The 19,092-nt window shown below is 45.6% G+C and overlaps 4 protein-coding genes across 43 annotated transcripts in view; 2 read left to right on the plus strand and 2 right to left on the minus strand.

Moving 5' to 3' along the window:
* Window positions 1-19,092, minus strand: part of LOC118502631 (flotillin-2) — a 158,674-nt gene that overhangs the window by 122,184 nt on the left and 17,398 nt on the right. The gene's annotated exons all lie outside the window — the stretch shown is intronic.
* On the plus strand, window positions 3,096-5,499 carry LOC118502625 (glucose dehydrogenase [FAD, quinone]-like). The gene has a single exon (XM_036035005.1). It carries the CDS (start codon window positions 3,250-3,252, stop codon window positions 5,128-5,130), a length of 1,881 nt encoding a protein of 626 aa, XP_035890898.1. The 5' UTR covers window positions 3,096-3,249; the 3' UTR covers window positions 5,131-5,499.
* On the plus strand, window positions 7,624-10,083 carry LOC118502629 (glucose dehydrogenase [FAD, quinone]-like). The gene has a single exon (XM_036035014.1). It carries the CDS (start codon window positions 7,972-7,974, stop codon window positions 9,814-9,816), a length of 1,845 nt encoding a protein of 614 aa, XP_035890907.1. The 5' UTR covers window positions 7,624-7,971; the 3' UTR covers window positions 9,817-10,083.
* On the minus strand, window positions 13,164-18,889 carry LOC118502623 (glucose dehydrogenase [FAD, quinone]-like). The gene is made up of 2 exons (XM_036035001.1): window positions 15,412-18,889; window positions 13,164-15,341 (listed from the first exon to the last, which is right to left on the minus strand). Exons 1-2 carry the CDS (start codon window positions 15,800-15,802, stop codon window positions 13,819-13,821), a joined length of 1,914 nt encoding a protein of 637 aa, XP_035890894.1. The 5' UTR covers window positions 15,803-18,889; the 3' UTR covers window positions 13,164-13,818.

A 19,092-nucleotide genomic window follows, 5' to 3' on the forward strand; every position in this document is an offset into this window, starting at 1 on the left:
CAACTACAACCACTTGTATCGTTGGAGATAAAAGACCGGTATGGTAATGGAGCGTAGGTTGAAGATTCTGGCAGAGTGGGGATAGCAGAGTTGCTACTATTTCAAGGTTGCTGCAACTGCTGCAACCCGATCACTGCCGGTAGTCATGAGCAGCTTGTAATTGTATTGGACGCACGAGCGTGATTGAAACGGCTGAATCTGTTTAAAAATCCATTACGAGATGTGTGTGAGTGACGGATACAAAGGAGGATGCATTCTCTTTTGTATGCGTTCTTATATTCTCCAACATCTTTGTCTAATTATATGTCCATATTTTTGGGACAACATTTTTCTGTAAGTTTTTTTTTAAATTGGTTATTTTATTGATGACGTTCTTAAATTAAAGAGGAAGTCTAGGAAAAGTTCAATTGGAACTCCTCAGTAAAATCAAAAAGAAAAGTTCATTAAGCAGTTTTTTTGGACCTATTGTTAAAGTATGAGGCAGCTAAAAGTCATTGCAATGAAGGAAAAAGATATCACATGACGGACAAGGTAAGTTCTGAAGGTGATCACGATCATGTACACAAAATAGATAATTTAAATTACCTTGAGTTCATAAGAATCCAACCTAGCAATTTCCATAATTGACATTTATTGCCCGATGCACAATAAAAGTGTTCAACAACGTTTAGCATTTACAATATTTTCCTTGTGACTTATCGTTGGAATATCTTCCGAGAACTCAAGATAGGAAAGATAATTTTATGGGAGCAATTCTCCAACATCACTTTCTTTTTGGACTATTCCGGACATAAAATCATGCGTCAGATAGTTAAGCATTTTTGCTCATCTCACGACATCCTTCGACCACTGAACCCCGGCGATGCCAATCTCATCATACGTAGTGCTTTTTGGTACTTTTTTATCTTTCCGAGTCGGCGTCGGAGGACAGTTCATGAACGAAAAGGGTACCTAAAGAGGAAGGAAGTATTTCTCATCTGCTTGTGAAGTCTTTTTTTCATCCTCAAGGAATTCTTCCATTTCTCCATGATTGTGATGACTTGGGTAAGGCGTGCAGTGGGAATCACAGGGCAAGGTCATGGGGTCGTAGTAATTACACAACATTGACCTACCCACATGCCTGCTTGATCCAGACAATCCGCCCCACGACGGCTGACCTTTTGATACGTTCACAGCCTTCCGCCCAGATTTGTACCAGACCACCCCAACTATCGCTGATTGACGACGTGAAAGAAGTCAATTTTACGCTCATATTTTAATGGCCCTTGTGGATGTGGTCCGGCACGTTGAAGAAGCGCCGCGGTTGCAAGAAAACAATCATCACTTCGATGCACAACAACGCAAGGAGCACGCAGCAAGCGTACGATGATGAATGCAACCGCGGTCATATTCATATCGACTAATCGACACTGCACTCGATCTTCCCGGCTGACTCAGCTACTTTGTGCATGTTGGTGTAATTTATGAGGATACTTAAAAATGTTAACCTATCAGTCGATGTACCGGTCTGTAAGCGAGATTCTCTACCGTAACAGCATCCGAGGCGGTACGCCGCAGAGCAACCGAACTGCCGTTCACATCCGTATTTCAGACAACGCTCAAGGCAGTACTACGCAGTGCCTTCTGCCACGCATTGCAGCACTATCCAATTTAATTCTGCGAAACATGGGACGTTTATGACTAACCCAAATGGACTACGATATTTCTTTTTTGCGTAATGGTCCTTTGTTGAAGGCGGTGCAACGATGGATTAAACTAGACAAATAAACCGGCCATTTTATGGTGCAGGTGTATGGTAAGATCCGTTCGGACAAGTGCAAGGAGCATAATGATCAGAGAACGATTGCAACCTTTACTTCAATTGCAAACTATAGATAATATCGAAATGCTTTCAAACTTTACATGTTGGTAAAGTTCTGAAAACAGCTCAAAATACCCGAACCGGTTTTTTGTGTATCGTAAAGATTAGTTAGTTTATTTTAGCTTATAGAGACTCTGAGTCATAGGACTTCACAGGACTTTTATGATTGCTAAGATCATGAGACATTGTAAGTCCAGTTTGTAATCTTCCTCCTTTGTCTATACTGTTTCAAGATTCCTTTATACCTTACTCTACTATTCTTTAATCCCTTTGCTATTTAAACTCCTTGCAGCAAATGCCGCATGATGTACGAGCACCAATTAACCTGCTAAATAATGACCCATATCGATAATCATCGCACATCAAATCGACGATTGTGTTTCATTATTCTGTACTGATAATTGAACAACTCACTGGAACACTTGTACAAAGAAAAACCGTCACCATGGCATTGAACACAATGTAATTATTCCAACCGTTTAAGCACTGCACTGCCTTCAAGATTAACTGCACACAGCACCGAAGTTAATTATAAAAACTGCCAGATCGATTGCACCATAGAAGAGAACGTAGATGAGACAGATCCTCTCCAACTGGGGAGGTCATCGTATTAATTGTGATACCGTCACCGGCCCCCATATGTATTACTGGCAGGATGTTGCAATGTGGTTTAAAGAAAGTTTAAAACGAACAGAATAAAACATGCGATAATCAAGAGCAAACGGGCATCTATTCCTCCAGCAGTCGACACAGTTATGATGATTCCAATGATACATAAGGTTTCCTTTCCCGCTCCAGGTTCTTCCATATCCCAAAAGGAATTGGAAACTTTCATAACCAGTTTTTCAGAACATTGGAAACCCCAACCGGGTTGGCTGTAGAACATAGGCAGAAAGTGTACTACCACAAGCAGGGAGAAGCAAGATATGATTGTGATTTGCATAAACTTTGTGTGCAACTCCACAAACCCTAAAATCTCCAAAAAGTGTTTGAAAGAAACACGGCGAAAAAATTTCGAAAAATCCAGAAATAAAAAAGAAATAGTTTAAAGTGAACGATCAAACTCACGCTCACACACACACACACACATGCACGGAACGACATTTTGTCTTCCCTTTTCCCTGTATCTTCCATAGCTGCGTTCGGCATTTTGGGTTCAATATTTACACCCGAAAGATTCGTCCCCAAACGTGTTAGGCGTGGACGAGCGAGCTTCAGTTACTATACAGAACTCGACTAGTCTGGACCGTCCGGTGGTTCCGCAGAACGCGCGGTGTGATATTTTAATTAGTGCCGGTTAGAGTATGGATGTGAAGGTTTAACCGTGGATAGGTCCATTTCATTTACAACTATCCATAAAATTGGCAGACGGTTGACCGTCGTAAAAGATGATTCGGAGACGGGCGGCAGCTGTTGCCGCGTGCGTGATATTTATCCTGGCCAGCTGGCAGTGGCAAACAGTGGTCGCTCAACTGGCGGGAATAAGAACCATACTCGGGTTCCTTCGTGACGGTGATGAGCGTTTGAAGTACGAAATGCCATACCAGCGAACTTTGCGCACGGAGTACGATTTCATCATTGTCGGAGCCGGATCGGCCGGTTGTGTTCTAGCGAACCGGCTCAGTGAGGTACCGGACTGGTCAGTGCTCTTGATCGAGGCAGGATCGCACGAGAGTCTCCTGATGGACGTCCCGATGGCGGCACACTTTCTGCAGAACTATGACATCAACTGGGACTATCGGACAAAGCCGAGCGATCGATACTGTCTCGCGTTCAAGAACAATCAGTGCCGGTTTCCTCGCGGTAAAGTGATGGGTGGTTCGAGCGTCATCAACTACATGATCTACACGCGCGGCAACCGACGGGATTATGATGCGTGGGCAGCGCTGGGAAATACTGGCTGGTCGTACCGGGATGTGCTGCCGTACTTTAAAAAGCTTGAGAAAAGTGTCGTACCGGATGCAAACCCCAAGTATGCTGGACACGATGGTCCGGTAACGATATCCTATCCCAACTATCGCTCTAGCGTGGCACGAGCGTTTGTGCAGGCGAACATAGAAACAGGTGTTCCGTACGTGGACTATAATGGTCCCAACCAGCTGGGGACCTCGTTCATTCAAAGTACTACGAAAAACGGTGAGCGCGTAAGCACCAACAATGCCTACCTGTATCCGATACGAAACCGAACCAATTTGCATGTGATTCGAAACGCACAAGTTACCAAGATTCTACTAAATCGCGACACGAAAAGGGCCACAGGTGTTCAATACTACGCAAACAATCGTTATCATAAGCTTCGGGCCAAACGTGAAGTCATCCTGTCTGCCGGTACGATCGGTTCGCCCCACCTTCTCATGCTGTCGGGCATTGGCCCCGCAAAACATTTGCGCCAGAAAGGCGTACAGCCCGTCGTTAATCTTGCCGTCGGGTACAACTTTCAGGATCATGTGGCGGCCGGCGCTCTAACGTTTCTTATAAATCGGACCAGCACGCTGAAATCAAAGCGCATCTTCACGCTGGAAAACTTTATGGTGTACGAGTCAACGCACACCGGAATGATGGCGTCGATCGGTGCCTGTGAGGCACTCAGCTTCCACGACTCAACGCAGAATGGCAGCACCGTCGCCGGCGGTGATGGTTGGCCCGATCTGGAGCTGTTGCTAATCGGAGGCACCCATGCTGCCGATCGGGCGTACGAGAGCAACTTTAACTATAAGCCAGCCACCTTCGAGAAGCTGTTCGGCGACATCGAGCGACGCGATCTGGAGGGATATACGATATTTCCGATGATTTTACGACCACGAAGCAAGGGCCGACTGCGCCTATCCAGTTCCGATCCGTTCCAGTATCCGATCATTCAGCCGAACTACTTTGACGATCCGTACGATTTGGAGATTTCGGTACGGGCGATCCGAAAAGCGATCGAGCTGACGAAAACCAGCGCACTGAGAAGCTACAATGCCCGGCTGCTGCCAATTCCCATCCCGGGCTGTGAACAGTTCCGGTTCGAAACGGACGACTATTGGAAGTGTTTTACGCGACACGTTACCTACACGATCTATCACCACGTGGGCACGTGTAAGATGGGTCCGGCAAGTGACCGGTTAGCGGTGGTTGATCCACGGCTACGGGTGCACGGAATAGCGGGTTTACGGGTGATCGACGCTAGCATCATGCCGAACGTACCAGCGGGCCACACTAATGGACCAACGATCATGATCGGTGAAAAGGGTGCCGATATGATAAAGGAGGACTGGAATAGACAATAGCTGTGACGGTGTGACGGGTTCTAATAATGTGTTGGACGATTATTTATTGCAAACAAAGCTACGTAAACGAAAATAAACTAATTTTTCTAGTTATTTATCGCTTACTTAATTGGTAGTTAAATCTCAGCGTAAATATTTGATAAGATAAATCCAAAACATTTCAGGTCCAGCAATCAACTGGGTATTCGACAACATGTTGTGACACTTCTCTACGAGAAAACCAGTTATCAGAAGCAGACATCGAGAGCAGTCAGACTAAGCACCAGCATCATATTACTACGATGACGTCAAATATACTGCTCATGCATGATTCTGTCTTCTACTTATCTGAACCAAAAATAGAAACACCCAAACAAATATTCTGAAAACAGGTCAGTCAAATGCCATACCCTCTTCGAAAATGTATTATACAGTGACGGACAATATAATAAGACCACTTAATATTTTAAAATCGTAAAAATGAGGCTACGATGTCGATTTTGAACGAATCGACATAAAACAATTTTTTTTGAAAGATTTAATCAATTTCAAAACTTGAGGAAATTTTTTATAATGTTGGGCATCCTCTCTTTCTGTTTTTTAAGCTTAACATAGTCTAGCCTTGTTATCATAAAAGTCTTATATTTTGAGTCTGCACGCAATAATAAGTTAAGATGATACTCGTTGCTTGTTGCAAAGATGCTCTTGCCGAAGTTTGATTTGATTATACCTTGTAGAAATGTCGGCTAAAGTCTCTTCATTCTTTTGTCTGTCACTGTAGATGAATCAGCATGAAATTCAATCAGACCTTCGGCCCTTCTTAGCCCTACCTTAAGGGAAACTGGTTTTGTGGAAGTCGAGCATTTCTGACATTTTATCCTGTGTTAGTTCTAGAACTTAGGATGAATTATGGAAAAATTACTGAGTTATATAAACTTATATAAAATGGTTGAAAACTGTCTGAGATCTTCTCGGTGCCGCTTCCATCCACATTTGTGCTGAAATAAGCTTCTATACTTAACACAATGGCCTAACCGTCCTTCAAGAACAAAAATAAAATGTGCTCTAGTGTGAAGTGTTAATCTAACTTTTTCCTGACGAAACCATTAACTGGCCTGCATACAAATTTGCACGAGTGGGTAGAACGAATCAAAGGAAAGAATTTCATAACAAACCGAAACACATTGGCTCAGTTCTCCCTAAGGAATCTCACTTCTATCCAGAAAGAACTTTTACGATAAAAAAACCCCAGAATATCGCAAGAACCTCGACGAAACTACACTAACCCAGAACGGTGTGATACGTCACTCCAGAATTCGGATCACGTGCTGCTTTTTATTCTGTTGATGTGTTTTTCTTACTAACTCCCTTCTCCACAGCTCTATAATTCACTTAACATATCACCGAACATTAAAACTACTTGCGACACATTAAGCGACCACAGACATCACTTACATTCGAGGACAACCGAGCAGTGGTGATCGTATTTAAACTCCCAAACAAACCCAGAAAAAAATCACATCAACACCAAGTCTTCCTCGTTTGCGGCGCTGTACCGGAAAGAAAAGAAAAGTCCGGTCAAGGCGAATGATAACGCAATCAACTCCCAACACACACAAACATCACAGAGACTCCTGGTACGAAGAATGCACGAACAGCGAATAAAAAACTCCCGTAATTGCGAAAAACTCGCTACCCGTTCGCAAAGAAAGTTGCATTCACGCCGGCCAAGTTCAAGTTTGCTCCAGCGTAGGAGTGTGTGTTGGTGAGCAAATTAACTTTAGTAAGGGAAGCCACTGGTACTGGGCTGGGAGGAAGGGCTTGGGGTGTGGGTAAGCCTCTCCCCACGACCTTATCCGATCGGAGCTCAATGTAAAATGAAAAGACTCGGTCGGCAGTATGCCTCATCGCCAACTCACAGCGTTGCACTTTGAATGCAGTTTTTTGGCCGAGGCAATGCAATGCATCGAAGGTTACCATCGCCGGGGCAGTCATTCGACCGGCTGGATGAAACTTACGAGACGGAAAGCGGGAAACTGACGCATCGTTAAATCCGCGGAGATGGAGGGAGGTTAACGGCGAACGGTAGCGCACAGGTGAATGAGTAGTTTCCCGGCTACCATTATTAGTTGAATTGTTGTGTACTACCGCCCCTTTCACTTGATTCTTACACGTGAGATCCTACTACTCCGCATACTAGCTGGTTCATTGTTTTTACTCGCACACACACACACCAACAATTTGTTCTCTCTTTCTTTACCGTTGAAGAGTGAGAACTCTTGATTTGCTCACATTCGAGCAGTTTGTATCGATCGCACGTACGCTGTGAAAGATCAGTCGCACACTTCCTAGGGAAGACTCTCCAAACCCTCAACAGGATGTCGAGATGGAAGCTAGAGGGTGGGGAGCATACTGACTGACAGCATGAAGAATTCTGGAAAACCCCCGCGTACTCGATTCGAGCAGCGCAAACGGCACAGGAAGTACAAGCGCCGAGCGTCCGAAAACTAGTTAACAGGGCTAGCTCCCGCCTCACACAGCTACACTTGCACCAAGTGCCTCATCTAGTACGGGTGACGGGGAAGTAAGCGCTTAAAACGCATGATATCCACGGCCGCGGGACTCAGTACGAGTGTAGTCGCGAAGCGGTGTGCGTTCATGATCGTGTGCAGAATATCAGTGCAGTTGGGTCACAGAACACAGGGAACCTTGGTGCGGGCAGATGTACCGCATTGTGCCGGTGTTGTAACCGTACCTCGAAAAGGACCGTGAACCAGTGTTCGATTTCGATCGATTTCGTGTGGCTCTTGGTGACAGCAAGGGACTTTTGCAGTGCAGTGGTGTTGTAGCTGCATCAGCAACATGCAGTACATACCGCTCGCGGCCGGTATTCTGGGCATGGTGAGCTTCACCCGGCCCCAGGATAGCTTGCTGTCGATGCTAAGCTTCCTGCAGGATGGCGGTGAGCGTATGACGCACGAACTACCAAGCCAACCGATAGTGCAACCAGAATATGATTTCATTATCGTCGGAGCTGGATCGGCCGGAAGTGTTCTGGCGAACCGGCTCAGTGAAGTACCGGACTGGTCGGTACTGTTGATCGAGGCAGGACCCGGTGAGAACCTTCTGATGGACATCCCGATGGCGGCACACTATCTACAGAACTTTAACATCAACTGGGACTATCGGACGAAGCCGAGCGATCAATACTGTTTGGCGTTTAAAAACAACCAGTGCCGGTTCCCACGTGGCAAGGTGATGGGTGGTTCGAGCGTACTTAACTACATGATCTACACGCGTGGTAATCGGCGCGACTTTGATCACTGGGCCGAGCTGGGAAATCCGGGTTGGTCGTATGAGGATGTGCTGCCGTACTTTAAGAAGCTCGAGCACAGTGTCGTACCCGATGCGGATCCTGCCTACGCTGGTAAGGATGGCCCACTAACGATCTCCTATCCACGGTTCCGGTCGGATACGGCGAAAGCGTTCGTGCAAGGTGCGATAGAGAATGGTGCACCGTACGTGGACTACAATGGCCCTACCCAGATCGGTGTTTCGTACATCCAGAGTACTACGAAGGATGGCAAGCGGGATAGTACAAACGTTGCCTACCTGTACGATATGCGTAATCGGTCCAATCTGCATGTGAAGAAAAGTAGCCAAGTGACCAGAATTTTGTTCGATCGCAGTACCAACCGAGCGAATGGTGTACGGTTCTATCATTCGGGACGCTTCTACACGGTTCGAGCCCGGCGTGAGGTGATCGTGTCGGCGGGGGCTATTGGATCACCACATCTCCTGATGCTTTCCGGGATTGGACCGTCCGAACATCTCCGTGAAAACGGCATCAAACCGATCGCAGATCTACCAGTTGGCTACAACTTCCAAGATCATACCGCTGCCGGTGGGCTAACATTTTTAGTCAACAACACCCAAACGCTCAAATACAAGGACGTCTTCCGGTTGGATAACTTCATGAAGTATCAGTACGAAAAGCTTGGCCCATTTACATCGACCGGTGGGTGTGAAGCGATCGCTTTCTACGATTCCGAGCATCCGCGAGATCCGGACGGTTGGCCCGACTTTGAGCTGCTGCACATCGGGGGTACGATCGGTGCTGACCCGACGTACGAGGTGAACTTCAATTACAAACCTAAAACATTTAAGAAACTGTTCGGTGACATCCAGCGCAAAGGTATGGATGGTTTTACGGTGTTTCCGTTGATTATGAGGCCACGCAGCAAGGGTCGCATCACGTTGAACGGTTCGAACCCGTTCCGGTATCCCATCATCGAACCTAACTACTTTGACGATCCGTACGATCTGAACATTTCGGTACGCGCTATCCGGAAAGCGATCGAGCTGAGCCGTACGGCAGCGTTCCAGCGTTACAATGCACGGTTGCTGGAAATTCCGATGCCTGGTTGTGAACAGTTCCGGTTCGATTCTGATGACTACTGGAAATGTTTTTCGCGACATGCTACCTTCACCATCTACCATCACGTGGGTACGTGTAAAATGGGCCCCCGAAAGGATCCGACGTCCGTCGTTGATGCGAGGTTGCGCGTGCACGGTATCAAGGGTTTGCGGGTGATCGACGCCAGTATTATGCCGGACGTGCCGACCGGCCACACGAATGCGCCCACCATCATGATTGGTGAAAAGGGCGCGGATATGATCAAGGAAGATTGGAACGAGCTGACGTAGAAGAGCGTAACGGACGAGTTTATGTATATTCGGTAGGGTGACTGTGACTGCTGGTAGTCGCAGAAATTTGTGCACGAATGTGGCATGCAGTTTATCCATTCCTAAACACGATCTCCCCCCAAGAGAAAGCAAACAATTATTTATACTATTTATAATGTTAGCCCGATATCGGTAGTGATAAATGTAGAACAGTGATGCGCTGTACTTGGTCGACGTATCAAGCCCTGTAATAAAATGTACTTCCTCTAGCTTATTGCATTACGAAACCGAGTGCGAGTTTTGCGTTATTCATTTCCCGGAAATCTCACATGGTGGAATGTCTTATCGAGGTCAAATCGGCAACGCAATTTGATAACCTCTTGTAGAAATGCATTTTCGCTTTAATAATACATGATTGTTCGCCCCCAGCGTACCGAGTACGTCAGAGAAAATTCTAACGTTTCACTGTGAGCAGACGCCACTACCATTCAAAATCGTTCTCTATTCAATTAGATTTCTCACTCCCTTGCACGTTTCAGGTGCAATTGTTGCTTAGTAAATCAGCCAAATGATTAATCACATCGATTACACGCCACAGAACAGCAGACGCGATGAACGATATCATTTGATACTGATGTAACGAAGTCTAACACGGGACGTAATAGTCACCCGAACGGGATCAACAATCACGATGAGTAGACATTTCTTTTAATAATACACGGGATTGAAAATTGAATGAAAAATGACATGACATTGCTTCACTCTAATTGAATAGAACAAATATATTTTAATGTTAAGCAGCCCTTCACGGCTGCTACTTTCAAAATTGGAGCAAAAGTCAATGAACTACAACGATCCTTGAGCAGTGCACTCGTTTGGCGTGATGGAAGCGAAACCACAAAAGCCAAGGCAATGCAATCGTTCAGAATCGAAGGGCCACACTGTCAAGGTCACGGCGGATCCCTTTTGCGAACGGGACACACTCGCATCGGTGCCGCTGCATTGCCAAGGACGCACTACGGGCACAACACACCATCAATACGGTCAAAATCTTCTTACAGATGAGCGGTGCAGCGCAGAATAAAAACAAAGCGGAATTGAAGATTGTTTTATTTCTGTAACTTGAAAACCTGCCGTGCTACAACATAGCTCCCTCGCTAAAAAAAACCATCACCTCGAGCTTCTAGAGCGGAAGCTGTAACGCATGACTTACATGTACTCGGAGAGGCTTCTTGGAGTACAAAAAAAAGTGAAAGGACACACGGGCCAAACAAAGCCTTCGTACACGATCGTTTGTTGAAAAATCCTTTAATACCTGTCCGTCTGCTCCAGTTAATGCCGCGGTATCAATGAACTCCGATGTAAAAGACCGGTACACAGCGACCAGTGCATGCGCTCAAACAGACCCCAATTCAGTTAACGTTACTTAAATAAAAGGATCGTTGTAAAATTTTGATTACTTTATGTGATTCACACAGAACCGATTCAGCAACTATACTTTAATTAAATTTGCAAACATAATCATCACATGCTAATAAGCCGCACACAGTTTCTCTTTCGTTTGGCATTGAGCATTCTGCCTTCCCGATATGACGTACGCGCGCCACCGGTCGCACCGAGCATCGCGATACACTGGAAAAGTACCGACTTTTGTGATCAGAATTTCAATTTGATCGTCCGAACGTTATGCATTAAATGACGCCTCACACCACACCTCACGGATGTTTTAACCCGCGTCACGGTGCTTTTAATCGATCTGTTTGTTTCGATTGAGCAGGATCGTCTGATCGGAACTGTTATTGATTATGCCGGGAATAAATAGTTGCGCTGACAGTAAGCTGACCCTTGATGCAACAAACACACCAGCGCACACTACCACGATTAATTAATGATTAATTTTGGTGTAACGATCTACGACTAGGTCACGCATGTCATGTATTGACTTATAAATTAATGTTTATCCCGTTTTTTTATAACCTTTTGTTGAACATAAAAGCCCTCATGCATTGTTCTGTAGTACAATACGATACAGAGAAAAGATTTGCAAGCCAGCAAGCGACGAACCGCATTTCGAGTTTTTAATTGCATACTTTCAGGCGTAACACGTTTAGGCTAGAGCTCTGAACCGTTGGCGCGAGAATTATTTCGCTTACAGATTTAAACAGCTTATGAGGCAATCGCATTTAATAGTGAATTAAAAAACATATTTTTGGGACATAAATAGTTAAACCAATGAATTCAATGGATCACGCTCTATATAATTACTGCACACCATTTACGCATTTTTAAATGTTGTGTGTAACGTAAGCAAAATAACTAACGGAAAAATCTAGAGTCCTAGTTTGAAGAACTCAAGGTAAATAAGTTGAGAAGAAGACAATCTATATGAACGATGTTAGACAAGTGATCAGTATCTCAGTAACAGAAAAACCTTCATCTTCCGGTAACAGAGACGATAATGGCACAGTATTCACATGATAGTATCGGTTATCGAACCCCGTTAGGACCGCCTACCAATAAGTAGGATAAACTATACAGCTAAGGGTAATATAAAGTCAAAGAAGACAGAAATGACAGGCTAATAACCTGGTACCTCGTGATAGATAACGACAATAGCGATTCAACGAAACCAGCGGCGCGTCTTTCAGGGATATCGTGCCTACTATGGGTTTCACAAACTCCTGCGATCCGGTGAACTGCAGTAACACACGAAATGTACGATATATCACACACCGATACGTCTGGTACTCCTCTATGGACACGAGCCTTGGACTATGCCAGCAGAGGACGCCATGCAGCGGGTGGTATGGACTATCTTTGGCGATGTATGCGAGAAATGTTTGACTGGCTAAATCCGAATGGAGAAGATGGCTGGGACACCTAAAGAAGATGCCGGGCTTATGCTCCCACAGGAAGATACTCGTTAGCGACCTGTTCGACACAATGCGTAGCGGAACAAAGCGAGCTCGTTGGCTGGATCAGGTAGAATCTAATCTTACGGGAATCGCGCATCGCTGGACCGAGTTTCCTGCAAGGATGTGCGACCTGGTCATGTGTTACATACGCACTCTATGACATGTAAACAAATATTCAACCACAAGTCAGGATACATTACGATTAATCACTTCTTCTTCTTCTTTGGCACTAAAACCTCGAGAGGTCTCGGACTGCCATTTCTGGCTTAATATGACTTAATTTTAACCGTAGTAAAGTAGTCAGCCCAACGTACGGGGAGGCGGTCTGGATGGGATTTGAACCCCGGTCCTGCCGTGTGAACCTTATATCGTGAATCCATTTTCTATAATGGCATGCAAAACAATGTCCTACAAAACAATATTCATTTATTTATTATTTATAAATTCTATCATGCTCCCTTCTATACAAATTAAGCATTAACAAAATTGCCCCACTGATCTGCTACTTTTAACCTAATAGCATACAACAGACGAATTCATTTTCACATTCCATTTTCAGCACTGATCTCACAAACGATCAGCTGTTTCACACTATAAACAAACGATTATATCATCAGGTAAGCGATCTTCATTAGCATTCCTTCCTGTATCGATTATCCTAATACATGTTTTTTCGATCCGTTTGACATTGGCGCTTAGGTCCGCAAAACGTTACGAACACACGATCACGGCATTCTTCGTCGCACGCAATCCCCAGCCAGTGCCATCGAACAGCATTATCACTTTCCGACGTTTCTGAAGCATCGCCCACCCCACGATGGCGATCATATAAAATGGAATGTTAAAACGATCGGCCCCAATATCATCGGGTACCCTTGACCATGGCGATACAGGCAGCACTTATCACCGCACTCTAACCTTCGAAAACATTTTCCTTTACCACGTGCGCCTTTGGCTGGTCCGGCACTTCCATTCATCCGTAGCTTCTTCAGTGCTTCTTTCCTTAAACTCTACACTCACGCACACTCACGCACACACTAACAACACAATTCAAGCTAAAACGAATAACAAATATCTAAACTTTTGTATAAATGACTCTTGACTCGCATTATGTACCGGTTGCCGTAGGGATGTTCTGTCCCAACCATTCGGTTTTTATCAAATCGGACAGCTTTTCGCCAATCATGTACGCCGTGGCCGTCGGATGTCCGCTGGTCGGATAAGGAATCACTCCAACGTCGGCTACCCGCAACCGATTGACACCGTACACCTTCAGCTGGGACGATACGACCGCAGTCGGATCACTCGACGGTCCCATCTTGCAGGTCGATATCTGATGGTGTATCGAGGTCGTCTGCGTCCGAATCGCACAGCGCCAGTAGTCGTCGGTACCGAACCGAAAGCTGGCACAGTTCGGCAGTGGCACATCGTACAGCTTCGCATCGTACCGGCGGGCCGTCCGGGTGTTCATCAGCGGCAACGCCGACCGGATACCCTGCAGTATCGTTTCCACATCCTCCGGCTCCTTCAGACTATTGGAGTAAAACCGAGGCCAGTGCAGCGGATTGCAGCTTTTCAGGCGCAGATAACCTTTCGACTTCGGATGCAGCAACACGATGTTGACCGTCATTGCGTCCCGCTCGTTCGCTTCCAACGGTTTATAGATGCTGTAAATCGTGTCCGTCAACCGGAACCCGCTCCGAATGCCGCTGCCATGATCGGCGGCCTGCGACCCACCGGTCAGAATGTACTCAATGTTGGGCAGGGTGGCCGGTGTGGCCGCACTTTCGGGGTTGGTGGTGTTGCGGATGAAGGCCACCGCTTCGACGCCACCTGTCACCGTCATCGGTCCTTGGCCTTGCAGAAACGACAGAAAGGCATCCAGCGTAAGGACGTTGTCACCGTGCAGTGAAAGGTTCGTCGTGTTGGTCACGAATGCTAGCCCGGTAAAGTAGATGTGATCGTACAGCGTCTGTCCGACCGGTAGGTCCTTTAGCACGGGAATCCCAATCTCCTGCAGATGATCCTTCGGTCCGACACCGGACAGCATCAGTAGCTGCGGTGTTTGCAGTGCACCGGCGGTGAGTAGAATTTCTTTTTCCGCGTAAACCGTGTAGCGGTTGCGATCCTTAATAAACTCCACACCATACGCTTGCTGGGTCGTCGGATCGATCAGTACACGTGTTGCCCGTGCATTGGTAAGTATGTGAAGATTCGGACGATCGAGTATCGGCTCGAGGAATGCGGTGTATGCCGTCAGTCGGCGACCGTTTCGAACGTTTGACTGAATGTACGATGCACCGATCTGTGACTCTCCGTTGTAATCCACACTTTCCAGACCGAGTTCACGCCACGCATTCACGAACAGTTTCGCCAACCGGGTACGGTAGGGCAGATATCGTACATCCAGATTACCATCCGTACCGTGATACTTGCTCACCTCACGAAGGTATGATTTTTCTGACTTCATAAAGTAAGGCAGTATCTCGTCGTAGGACCATCCTTCATTACCGGCCGCTGCCCATTGGTCGTAGTCGTACTTGTTTCCCCGCACGTACATCATGTAATTGATCAGCGTTGAGCCACCGAGACCCTTGCCGCGTGGATAGCTACACCGTTGATCTTTCATTCCTGTGAAGATATCGTAATATTACTGTACAGCTTTCTGTCACGCATCCACATCGCATTCACATATCCTTACCCCAACAGGAATAGTTCTGCGGTTCGGCAAGATATCCCCAGTTATAGCTAGTTGACTGTAGGTACGCCGAAAAGATGGGCACCTGCACGAACAGATTTTCCTGCTCACCAGCCTCTATCAGCAGCACGTTCCAATCCTTTATCTCACTCAACCGATTGGCTAACAAGCATCCCGAAGGACTTGCACCGACTATTACAAAATCATACTTCTTCAACAATTGCGCTTGCTTGATACTGTTCTCCTGGAGTGATCGCACATTTGCCGAATCACTATCCTCAGAACCACTCGCATCCGGACACTGGCACACCGAGCATCTTACCACCAGACACAAACACAACAGAACCACCAACAGCAACCGACTAACTCTATTGCACAATATTATTGTACTCATCTTACTAATGCTGCCCACTGCAGGTCCTATACTACAAACCAACCCCGAAAAAAGCGGTCAACTCCACTCGGTGTCCGGAGCGATACTAAACCTCGTTAGTTTGATCTTGTTAACACTACTGGTGTTTTTTTGTCAAATCCTACGCTACTCGTGCGTGTTTCCTTCTATCTCTATCCTGACCGGTTGCATATCGTGACACTCGCCCAAAACCAAACAGCGGTTCGCTTAGATTTCCAAAAGCATCTCACTATCTCACCGCTTTCCGCACCAACGATTTACCATGCTCACCCTTCGCACGGTGCATATACCGAGCGTGGTGGAGGGATGATAAAACACACACACACACGCGCGCGGGGCAGAGCAACCACAACAAAAGCTACCCCAAATGGTCATTGCAGTTGAGGATCATAAAAATTCCGCGACCACCGTGCGGTGAGGTTAGGCTGAGTGGTGCTTTCCTGTAACGCGTAGCTCCACCAGATACGTCACGGTCACGCACACATCGTCGGTAGTGCAGGATCTGATTTAAAAAAAATAACACCCGTATCTTGTTTGCTTTATATTTCAGGGTGCGTTTAAAGGGGACACTCAATCGAATATGAATCGTTAAAAAATCGAATATCAAGATCGAAGCGTTTTAAACCGGGCTCTCTTAGTGGGCTATCTTGTAAAAAAAAAACAGTAGTTCTGATTGTGATCTCATACTAGTGTTGAAACTGTTCACATCATATTGCTTTTGTTTTTAGTAAGAGCTGTATCCATATACAATAAAGGTATTGTAGTTCATAATATGAGTATCCAGCACAGCCATTACATCTTGGAGAGTCTTCATTGGATTTTGGAGTACGAGTGCACTGTAAGACAAATCATCTGCGTCCGTTGAAAATCACAGGCCTACCCACGGAACACGGAAGGAATGTAAAAAAGCATTAACATTACACATGGATTTAATGTTCCTCACTACGATACGGAACATCTTGTACTGCAGGAAACCCATATGTCCACCGTGCACATCTTGTCTTTGTTGTTCGTCATGGCGAGGCGTTTTACCGGTTTGCCCGAGCAGCTACCATTGTCGGGGCTCTCGCTGTAGACAAGAACCTTGACATAAGCCTAGCACACTCGGAATCCAAACTGTCAATGGTCTGATTAGCAACCGTTCGATTTCGTATCGTACAACACACGAAAAACTTCACTAGAATCGTTGCTGGGGTTTGGGATAATACCCTGCAACACCATTTAACCGGCTTGGTAGCCTCAACGATTAGTGGGTCAACGGTGTTGGCAGTTTTTAAGTTTTTGTCGCATGTTCCAGCAAATACTGGTTTCAAAATTCACGAATGCCGACAGGTGAATGTACTATTTGATTTCACTTCAGCCTGAGAGCAGCTTCCAACAGTCTACGGGAATGGACTATTGCAAAGTACGTGTCCGTTTTGGGGCTAAACATAAAATCAATGTACAGCACCATCGAGAACTCGATCGTTAAAATGTTTATGTATCTTCAATTTTTTGCTTCTAAGGATATCCAAGTAAAATATTTTTAGGACCCATTCCATCACGTTTGCTCACGTTTCTGTCGAATCGTAAGTGACTAGCGAAATTGGATGGGAAATCTTCGTTTTCTAAGCATCTTGATCGAAATACTATCTCGGTTGGAATCGGTGTTCGGCAGATGATACCTTCACTGACGACACATCACTAAAAGGCACAGGTTGATGTTACACAGCCGTGGAGCATGGTACCCTTCACAGCACCGCTCTTTTTTTTATCAGCATGCCAAATCGAACGTAGAAGAGCGGCTCAAATATTTTGCACCCGAGTGTTACGGACTAATTGGTCGAATTCGGCCGGGCTGTTCGGCAGGAAGGTCGTCGTACGAATGCTTTTACGTTTATGTAACAAGCTGTCACCAGCTTACCAGACACCGGTGCTATCCAGCTGCGTCCAGTATTGCGTAGTTGCTACCGTTGCTGAACTTGAAACCATCTAACGTGACCTACCCTAAAGCACGCCCACGCGAGACCTGTTTTTTTTTCGTTTGGTTTGGAAGGATTGGGAAATAGTGCGGTGCGTCTTACCGGTGACAACATCACAACCCTGAACGATTGATATCTGCTGTAAAAGCAGTGACAGCTGGAAAACCGTCATCAACGATTGATTGTTTGGTTTCTCGCACCGGTACGGCGGAAACTAAGACACGGTCTAGATCCTTTGCAGCAGTCTTGATAAACTTGAACAAATGTCCTCAAAAATAAAAAAGTTGAATTAGTTGATGGCGTCTGATAAATTCAGCAAGAATTGTGAGTGCAAATCCTTCGTACCAGAAGCCTTCACGCTTCAGCAAATTTTGTTCCGGAGAGTTATAAATATAACGAATAATGTACTTGTCTTGAACTGTCCGATGACTCACGTTCAAAGTAATGATAAGCCAGAATCGTCGACTGCTTCTACTTCTACTTTGATATTGCAACCCCAAGAGGTCTTGGCCTATCATTTGTGGCCTACTTGACTTGATTTAATCCCCATAGTTGGATAGTCAGTCCTGAGTACCGACGAGAATCGACGTCCGGTCCTGTCGTGTGAAGAGCGGCGTCGCTACAATCTCAGCCACCATAGGTGGATTAAGAGGCATAAACGGCCCAAGCCAGAATAGTTAGAAAAAATAATTCAAATAGAATAAAACGCTCATTGTATGAATCATTGCTTCAAAAAACTAAGATCTGTATGTTTAGGATGATCTTCATTAAATTATCACCCCAGGATTCCTTCGTTAGCATTCCGGTGGTCTGGACTTCGCTATCCGCTCCACTCAGAATCACCTATCGTAATTCGCAGCCGAGAAAACAGGTTTTCAACACTCATCTTACGTTTATCACATCAAATGCGTAACGTACTGTTGGTTCAACTGGTGGAAAAGTATCGCAACAGCTTCAGTGCCTCTTATTTGCCAGCAAAATGTTTGAAGGGCGCCATTTTTGTCTAAAAAAGTTTCATTATATACTTACACTGCGCGTACGAAACCGAAACCAATTCCAAATTCGTTTGTATAGGAAGTTTGTAGAATAAACAAAACGAGACAAAATGCTAATATTTCCGTTATATTCCAGAAACCTGCTAAATACTTCCAACGCTCGCAATCGCGCTCTAGGGAATATCAAAGCCAGAATCAAACAACAAAGTGACCGAAGAATGGCAAATGCGGCGACGCGGTTGTTCTGTTCCCCGGGCATTAACAGTTGGCTTTCGATCGTCTAGACGATCGAATCGTGAATCTATTCTACCGGTAC

Source organism: Anopheles stephensi, chromosome 2 (genome assembly GCF_013141755.1).
Source record: "Anopheles stephensi strain Indian chromosome 2, UCI_ANSTEP_V1.0, whole genome shotgun sequence".
In the NCBI taxonomy this organism is placed as follows: Eukaryota; Metazoa; Arthropoda; class Insecta; order Diptera; family Culicidae; genus Anopheles; species Anopheles stephensi.